At 37.9% G+C, this 9439-nt stretch overlaps 1 protein-coding gene across 4 annotated transcripts in view; it reads right to left on the bottom strand.

Moving 5' to 3' along the window:
- The window catches only part of caskin2 (CASK interacting protein 2), a 74273-nt gene extending 65360 nt beyond the window's left edge, over positions 1–8913 (bottom strand). For all 4 annotated transcript variants that reach the window (XM_016556112.1, XM_016556111.1, XM_016556113.1 and 1 more), the window contains exons 1-2: positions 8625–8913; positions 3751–4286 (exon numbers count right to left, since the gene is read on the bottom strand). In XM_016556112.1, the coding sequence (XP_016411598.1) occupies positions 3751–3844 (94 nt within the window). In that variant the 5' untranslated portion in view covers positions 3845–4286; positions 8625–8913. The remainder of the gene's footprint in view (positions 1–3750; positions 4287–8624) is intronic.
- Positions 8914–9439: the final 526 nt, after the last annotated feature.

Here is a 9439-nt window from a genome sequence, read left to right as displayed (position 1 = left end):
ATGTGTAAACGCGAATCATTTTGAAAACGTTGTCGTGTATACGTGAAACTTAAAAAAAAAACGCAAGGGAAAAACTTTTCCTATTTTGACTACATCGTTGTCGTGTAAACGTAGCCTAAAATAGGTCATGATAAGAACAGCACATGATAAGAAGCGCCAATGTGCCGGGGTCTCTCTATATCCCATAATCCGTATGACCACCATCTGGGTCTTCATCGTGAGTCTGAAGTGGGGTGAAAGCAAACCTGCGCTGGCAGATGTCAAGGGGAGCAGAGCAACGGATGCTCGGATGCAATAGAGGGTGCTGTTTTTGTTGTGCAGTTTTGATGAACACGTGTACGAAGCACAAGGTGATGAATTAGTAAAGCTGGGAGTGCGAACAAAGGATCGTGGGTAATCTGACAGGCTGCGGCGCAGCCCCTCAGGGACTGAGACAAAGCGGCAGGGACGTGGGGTGGAGGCATGCTGGGTAGGCTAGTCAGCTGGCCGGGTCTTCTGCAGCCTGAAGGATGAGGGCCACAAAAGCCTGCCGCGTGTTAATGACTGTATGAAAGCGTTTATGACCAATTAGCGCACTAAAGATGACATTATGGCGCAATTACTCAGCCTGCGTGCCACTCACACAATGGGCCAGGCGTTGATTCTGGCCTGAAAAGACAAAAGAGGAGGTTATACACGAGATTGAGTCACGGCCCATGCCTCTCTTGAAGTGGCTGCATTATCTGTGCGTGTTTACACACACTTGGGTAAAGAATAGCTGAGGTGGTGCTGGGTTATCAAACTGACCTCTCGCCGGCCTTGGAAATCAAACCCTGAAGCTTACGTCCAAACAAAAGCCCAAGGGACAAGTCTTGGTGACCAAGTGCTCAAACGGCAAGTTCAGGATGTGTAGAGAAAACAAAAAAACACTATGATGTTAATTCAAGATGCAGAATTGGTTTCATTAGTCTTTCCCATGAGGCACAGGCAAATATACAGCCAACTTGAGATAACTACAGACACCTGCCCAACAAGAGGACACAAACTTCAAAAGACAAAGTCCCCTGTATTCTAATGGATAATTACAAGCACCTTCACAAACATGTGAAAAGGTCACCTGCAAGGTGCAAAGTATATTTAGGGCTAATGTTGTTCAAGGTGTACATTTAGCCTGAGAGTTTTTTCTGCCAACACAACTGTCTCATGGTGTAGCCTATAGATAAAAAGGGAAGTGCAGTAAAGAAGTGAATTAAACTTTCAAGATTATTATTTATTTATTTAATATTGCATTCAATTTAAATGTTATATTATTATTATTATTATTATTATTATTACATACACTACATTGAAAAGTTTGGGGTCGGTATGTTTTTTTAATATTTAAAGTCTCTTATGCTCACTAAAGATGCATTCATATGATCAAAAACACAGTAAAAACAGTAATGTTGCGACATATTATTACACTTTAGAATAACCATTTTCTATTTGAATATATTTTAAAATGTAATTTATTCCTGTGATCAAAGCTGAATTTTCAGCATCATTACTCCAGTCTTCAGTGTCATATGATTCTTCAGAAATCATTCTAATATGCTGATTTGACGCTCAATAAACATTTCTTCTTATCAAGTTGAAAACAGTTGAGCTGCTTAATATTTTTAAAGGAAACCCTGATAGATTTCTTTAGGATTCTTTGATGAATAGATAGTTATAAAAACAGCATTTAATTGAAGTAGACATATTTTGAAAAATTATCTTATGCTCACTAAAGATGCATTCATATGATCAAAAACACAGTAAAAACAGTAATGTTGCGACATATTATTACACTTTAGAATAACCATTTTCTATTTGAATATATTTTAAAATGTAATTTATTCCTGTGATCAAAGCTGAATTTTCAGCATCATTACTCCAGTCTTCAGTGTCACATGATTCTTCAGAAATCATTCTAATATGCTGATTTGACGCTCAAGAAACATTTCTTCTTATCAAGTTGAAAACAGTTGAGCTGCTTAATATTTTTAAAAGAAACCCCGATAGATTTCTTTAGGATTCTTTGATGAATAGATACAGCATTTAATTGAAGTAGACATATTTTGAAACATTACAAACGTTATGTTCTTGCAGAATTAAACTATTAATTGCTTTCAAAAAATGGGGAAAAAACTTGCTGACCCCAAACTTTTGAACGGTAGTGTATATTATTCAATTTAATTTTAACTATTGCTGAACTTTTTTTTTTTACATTTTATGAAAACAACAAGCCACTCTGTATAACATTGTGCCTAAGTAACAACACTTCTTTACCATAGTAAAACCACTGTAATATACAGCTTTTAGAGGCATATTGCTTTTACAACTATGTTATCACGACAGACTCCGACAGAGAAAAGACCCCATTTCTCTTCTGACGCCTGGCAGTTTGGGAGGTCTTATTGGAGTGGAGCATCTCTTCGCCTCTACAGACTCCCACCGCACCACATCACAGAAAACATGGGGTCTTCATGCTGGAGTTGAGTGCCTGCAGCTTGCTCTCAATGTACTGCCATAAAGAGATAAAAGTACAACGCAAACACACAGTCTGTTTATGTTATCAGGACCCAGTTTGTAAGGTGTTCCAAAGGCCAAGCACGTACAGAGATCACAAACCTGGAGAAACAATACACTTCCAGCAAAAACTAACTAGTGGGACTGGGAAAACAGGCATCAGTGAGGTTCTCCAAGCAGTTCATTCATGTTAGACCATTAGAAAGCTAAATTGCTTTGAGATATGCTTAACCAAAACAACGGTCACCATTGATCACTGTTGAGCAGACAAGCAGTCCTGAACTTTGACCCTCTGAAATAAGCTCTTATCATCAACCTATGAAATGAAAAGTAAATTGGCTCTGTGTAAGTAAATAAGGGCAAATGTGGTTGATCAGTGTTTCTAATGACTTTATTTGTCATGAATATGTCTGCATGAATTCTGCAACAATCAAGTGCCACAGATTTCCACAGAATTCAAAGTTCTTCATATCGCCACCCACTGCATGTTTGTTAATTAAATATTGTGGCTAATTTGATCATGCTTTCAACCATCAATTAGCATGCTTACCCATATTTAAAGGGTTAGTCAACCCAAATTTAAAATTATGGCCTCATTGACTTACCATTATTCCAAACCTGCATGACCTTATTTCTTCCGTGGAACAAAACAGGAGACTTTTAGCACACTGTAGTCTAAATATTTAAGTCTGTTCCTCACTTGAAGCTATGGCTCAAGAAGACTTGGGATATAGTGTACAAGCAATATGGACTACTTTTATATTGCTTTTTTGGTCATTTGTGGATCTTTAATGCTCCTGGTCACCATTTACTTTTACAGTATGAAAAAAGAGCAGCATGAACATTCTACTAAATATCTTCGTTTGTGTTTTACGGAAGAAAGAAAGTCATACAGGTTTAGAATGGCTTGAAGGTGAATGCCCCTCACAATTCATGGAGAAAATATGCAGAATCTGTACAGCCATGAGCACCAATGTAGATCATTTAAGAGAAATACATGCATACTGAGAATTGTTTTAGGTACGTCACCCAGCTCTAGTCATGGGTATATAAATAACAGGATCATCAGAATAACTATTCTAACTTGTTCACACAGTGGACCCTTTAGCACCCTGGTGGTAGAACAATTGCCAATGATGGTCTGCAAAAGCAAAGATCTTCATGGATACACATGATGTCAAATGCAGTGAAAGGATAGAGAGGTAATGTACTGTTACTCACTGCTTTTGCTGGCTTTGACCTTGGCCAGCAGTTTCTGCGTAGTAGCTAGATCTCCATTCTTGACCGCTTGCAGAAGATCCTGCTCTTTTCCCATGATCTCCACCGGCCAGTACTCCACCAGCGTCCCACACGAGTCCTGCTCCTCCCTTACACCTCCATACAGCGGCGCAACCACGGCATGAACCTATCCCAGAATCCTCTCTTTCGGTAATGCTACAGTCGGGGGAGGTGACAGCCAGACGTCTGAAGGAACCACAAGCATCCAGATATCTGTGCTTCTCCAACAATCATGTCATTAAAATCAGCAGACTTCAGCTCTCCGTTTGGTTATGGACACGGAAGGCCGGAGAAATGGAAAATCTATTTCACCTTATAAATTGCCTTCCGGTTTTTCGTTCTTAAGTTTCCAGAGCCTTTTCAGGGTAACAAAGTCGGTTTTGGTCGCGTGGAGCTCAGTTTCTGGGAACGCAGAGGCCCCTGCTGATGCTGTGGTTTAGAAAGCTGAGAAGACCGGAGTGGCACAAGCAGACCAAAACCTGAAAAAGGAGTGGGCAAGAAAAATAGTACTGTTAATACATCAGCCAAGTACAGTGTATGAGCAAAGCAGCAAGAGGGAGAAAGTAATGCTGAGAACAGAAGCCCACTATGAAGCTCTGACAGCAAGCCTTTTGTGATCAAATAAAGACTCTTTTCACCTTTCAAACAATTCCTTCTCAAGGAAAGGTTACAGGTGGATTATTCATGCTTAAAGGGATAGTTCACCCAATGCTGTAAATTCTGTTATCATTTAGCCACCCACATGTCATTTCAAAACTGTATGACTTTCTTCTGTGGAACACACAAAAAAGATATGGTTCAAAAGTTGTTGTTTTTTTTAAAGGAATTAATTATTTTTATTCAGCCTGGAAATATGACAAATAAATGTCTTTAAATGTCTTTTAGAAGACAAGTCTTATAAAAAGACATTTAGATTATAAGAAAATCTATTTCAAATAAATTGTATATTCATCTTTACATTCATTCAAAGAATCCTAAAATGTGTCACCGTTTCCGAAATAAAAATAGCAGCACAACCATTTTCATTATTGCTAAAAAACTAAACAAAAAAAAGTTTCTAGAGCAGCAAATAAGCAAAGAAGAATGATTTCTGAAGGCTCATGTGACACTGAAGACTGGCGAAATTATGCTGAAAATTCAGGTTTGCATCAGAAATAAATGACCTCTTAAAGAACACTAAAGTAGAATTTATTTTATTTTAAATCGTAATAATATTTCACAATATTACTGTTTTTACTGTATCAAATAAATGCAGCCTTGGTGAGCAGAAGAGATTTCTTTTAAAAACAATCAAAAATATTCCTGAAACCCAAACTTTTGAACGGTAGTGTATTTTGAACGGTTTTGCCCAAGTCAGTGGGGTTCAAAACAACACTGGACCCCACTGACATTTATTGCATGGACAAAAACATTTCTTTTTATTATTATCATTTTATTATTACATGACATGATGGTAGAACTTTCATTTTTAGGCGCACTACACCTTTAAGATATATGTAACCACCAATATATGTCTAATCTTTGTGTCAGTGACATGACGCTTATTCAATTCATTTTGATATGATTTTTTTTTTTGGGGGGGAGGGGGCACAGAATGTCAGGGTAGTAAAACCTGTTATGATATCATATCGAAGGAAAAAAATAGAAAAAGAGATGCCCCCGGTAGACCCGCATGTCTGTGTGTAAATAAGTCAATAAAAGTCTCTTAAAATAGAAGATATTTTGACCTTTTTAGCCATAAAGCAATGTTAGTTAGATCCGACAGAACAAGGCACGATTTCCGCAAAAACTGTCGGTAACTACGTCAGTAAAATGTTGCCTTTAAGTATGCGACTGCACATTTAAAATGTGTTGGCCAACGCTTTCGTATCTGCGTTTACATGCCTAACCCCAAATATGATGAGCAGCTGTAGTAGTAGTAGTAGTAATTGCCTTAACATCACTATTTAAAAAACTGCTGACGCTAGTATTCTAAGTCTCAAATAACATTTTAACAAGCCAAAAGAAACATGTCAACAAAAAAAGTTTAGACGGCATACCATCTCAAACATACATGCTGTCAAAGCAAAAAATATATATAAATTAAATCACAGGCTTAACAGTTAGTGTGGTCAGTAAAGGCAAAGAAAAGAAAAACAACAATAACCATATGCAGCGCAGCACATGGCAACTCTACATTCAGCGGTCAGGTTGCCCGGTGTCTCGGTCACAGCATGAGCATTAAACGAGCACCACACGGTCGTCGAATAATCACTCCTCCATTATATAACACTGCACGTTCTTGCCTTCTCTACACACCCACAAGACTCTGAGGGAGTAAGCAAAGCTGTCACTCTCAATAGCTGTAATCACGTCCTCTTTCGTTTCCCTCAGGCCAATAGTCTTTACACGCCAAACCAACGTGTGAGTTTTTGAGCCATCAGGGTGGAGTGCTGTTATGATGGTTTTATGGCGTTTTGATTGAACTTTATGAGTGAGTTTACAGATGCTCTTTATTGTGAGGAAATCCGCAGTTCGAAAAAGAAAAGAGGAGGAACAGGACAGGTGAATGTGAAGGTGGATTGAACTGCTTTGACTGATGAAAATAACTCACAAACAGGAATAACGGTTAGACAAGCCCAGTAACTGGCCCTCATGTTTACAAACCATCAATTTAATTTCAGGGATGCAAAAAATAAGCAATGGGTTAGTTGCTAATCATGGTTTTCCCAAGTACTTCTGGGAAGTTTGTATTTAGGAGTTTGGAAGTGGTAATTACGACGTCAGGTGTATTCAAATCACGTTGGTCGAAGCAAGATGACAATGTAGCTACTCTACAAAAACACAGCAAGATTTTTTAATTCTACTACAAAATGATGATTAAAAAAAATTTACATTAGGAGTGTTTTTGCTTTGAGTTTTTACTGAAGATGCGCCAAACTGAACCATTATTTCTAGTGTGATTGTACAATACTATCATATTTTGTACATGCAAATTTTATTGTAAATGAAAAAAACATATATAACATTTCAACAAATTTGCCATGAATGCAGAAGCTGCATCCATCCTTAAGAAAATCCAGAATTTTCCATCATAATTACAACTTGTGATGGCATTTGTGTGCATTTGACTGATATATACGACATCTTTTCGACATGACTTGAACACATTATCAGTCTTTATGAAAGTGTAATAATTAGGCAGGTTTACGATTAACAAGAAGATGCGCTTCCTAGAGGACATTTATGAAAAATGTTTTTAAAAAAAACACATACTTGGAGCTCAATAAATGGACGTTTTTCAAAGTCAGACAATGTTTAACTTGACACATTCTTAAAAACTGGCAGGAAAAATGCAGGTGCCAAAAATGTCCATCTAAATGTGTACGGCTGTAGTTGTACTGCTTTGAAATAGATCAATTTAAAAAGATGCAACTTCTCTCTTCTCTTCAACTAATCAAAAGAATGCGGTCAGCATGCTAATTCAAGCACCAAGGTTAAAAATAAAATCTCAACTAGTCGCCCTCACTAATTGACAGCTGCTATAATCAACCATCATGACCATCCATAATCCTAACCCAAGGGTTCAAGGTTTGGCTGGTTAGTGTAATCCAGTTAGCCGCTGCTGGTAGACGCTATAACAACTCCAAATTACAAATATTTCATTCTTCTATAAGAAATGTTCTGCCAGTGACTGATTTTTTGCAGGGCTCCACACGGACATCATAGCTCAGGACAGTCTTTAGTTAGTGCTGATATGATGTTATTTTCTTGCAGCTTCAGAATGATCAGTCTCATGGTTTTTATGGCTCCGGTGACAAATAAAGGTTCTTTACTGGTTCCATAGAGAACCTTTAACATCCATGGAACTTTTCAAATGCACAAAAGGCTCTTTATAGTGGAAAAATGCTCTTTAGATAAGTTCTTCTGACTGTGGCACAAAAATACTTATTCTATGCAACTGCTGCAAAATTCGTTTTTAAAGCACCTTTATTTTTAAGAGTGTGAGATAAAAAGCAAAACCAGGAACGGAGATGACGGGTGAGGGTTGCATACTTCTGTGGCTGCGTTTGACAGTAAGTAACCTCTATTGAGATGAATGGGGATGCTAATAGATGGCTTTCTGCAAGTATTATAGACCTCCTTGTGCTGAACAGAAATTTCTGAACACCTACAGGTTCAGTCCTGGTGTAACCTGAGGTTGATCAAGGACGCAGTGGTGATGAATCGACTCTTCTGGGGTTTAGAACTATATTCGTTAGGTTACCAGAGGTTTACTACTACACAACCCCATCAGTCCATACAGTATGTGTCTATGCACAGACATCACATATGTGGCAAAATAAACAAACAATGATATGTCATATTTCTTCATAACACCATACAACCATATACCAAACAATAGCTGCTGCTAGTTTAAGTTAAAGCACATCTAACAGAACACTGTAAACTGGTCAGTTTGTATAGTTGATATAAATTTGGCAGATTTTAAATAATGCAATCTGTAAAGATCCTTTCGGGGAAAAAATCACCATGGTAACCACAGAGTCCGCCAAAATATCAGTTTTAGTTACTACAGCTGAACTGAGAGGTACGTTGGTATTAGCCGCCTGTGTTATAAAAAAACCCATAAATAAACAGAAAGCTTATTGCACTTTATTATTACTTTACAATCTAAATAATATTGTATTATCGCAGAAACTCTAATTAAAGTTAGTATTTTTGTTTGAGCAAACTAGAAAATGAAACCATAATTCGGTGAGGTCACATCTATCAAAGCGCGATAACTACAGATTTAAACCCAAACTAACTAGTAAAACTTCTCTATTAATACTTACCATTAATTTAGTGTAAAGTGTTCATTTTCGATGTGGGTTGCTGCCATAACAGCGAGTCCAGGATCAGTCGCTGGATCACTCTCTCCAGTCCAGACACTTCAACAACGAACTCAAAGTCACCTTTGGTCAACTCTTAGTCGATAAACACACTTCGCTGTAAGTGTGAGAGCTGCTACTCGCGGTCGAGTCTTTCATAAGCTATTTTCTCGGCAGTCCGTGTCGATAAACTCCAAACTGAGCGTCGGCTGCGATCTGCATGCGCGTGCTTTGAGAGCTCCAGCAGTGAGTGGAGTCGACCGGAGCGGTCCTCCCAGTGGGAGGGGGCAGCTCCGCCCTCTGGGCCCCATCCGCCGCTCTGCCGCCAGAAGACACTCACCGGAGCTCCTCCAGCCTCATCTTATCTAAAATAACGGCTATTTGGTGAAGTACAGTATAATAATGATTTAAAATAAAATAAATGTTCAATATTTACATTTAGTCATTTAGCAGACGCTTTTATCCAAAGTGACTTACAAATGAGGACAATGGAAGCAATCAAAATCAACAAAAGAGCAATGATATAGAAGTGTTATAACAAGTCTCAGTTAGCTTAACGCAGTAGCCTACACGTAGCAAGGTTTTTTTTAAATTATATAATACATTAAAAGAAAACAGACAGAATACAAAAAGAATAGAGCAAGCTAGTGTTAGAGGCCTTTTTTTTGCTTTTGTTAATTGTATAATAAATAAAAAGAAAACAAATAGATGGAATATAAAAAGATTAGAGAAGACGTGTGTTTGGTTTTTAGCCGATTCTTGAAGATGGCTAAGGAATC

The sequence above is a fragment of the Sinocyclocheilus rhinocerous genome, unplaced genomic scaffold, assembly GCF_001515625.1.
Source record: "Sinocyclocheilus rhinocerous isolate Xijiao unplaced genomic scaffold, SAMN03320098_v1.1 scaffold647, whole genome shotgun sequence".
Taxonomy (NCBI): domain Eukaryota; kingdom Metazoa; phylum Chordata; class Actinopteri; order Cypriniformes; family Cyprinidae; genus Sinocyclocheilus; species Sinocyclocheilus rhinocerous.
Note: the sequence above shows the minus strand (reverse complement) of the source record. Positions and strands in the feature narration are given on the sequence as shown.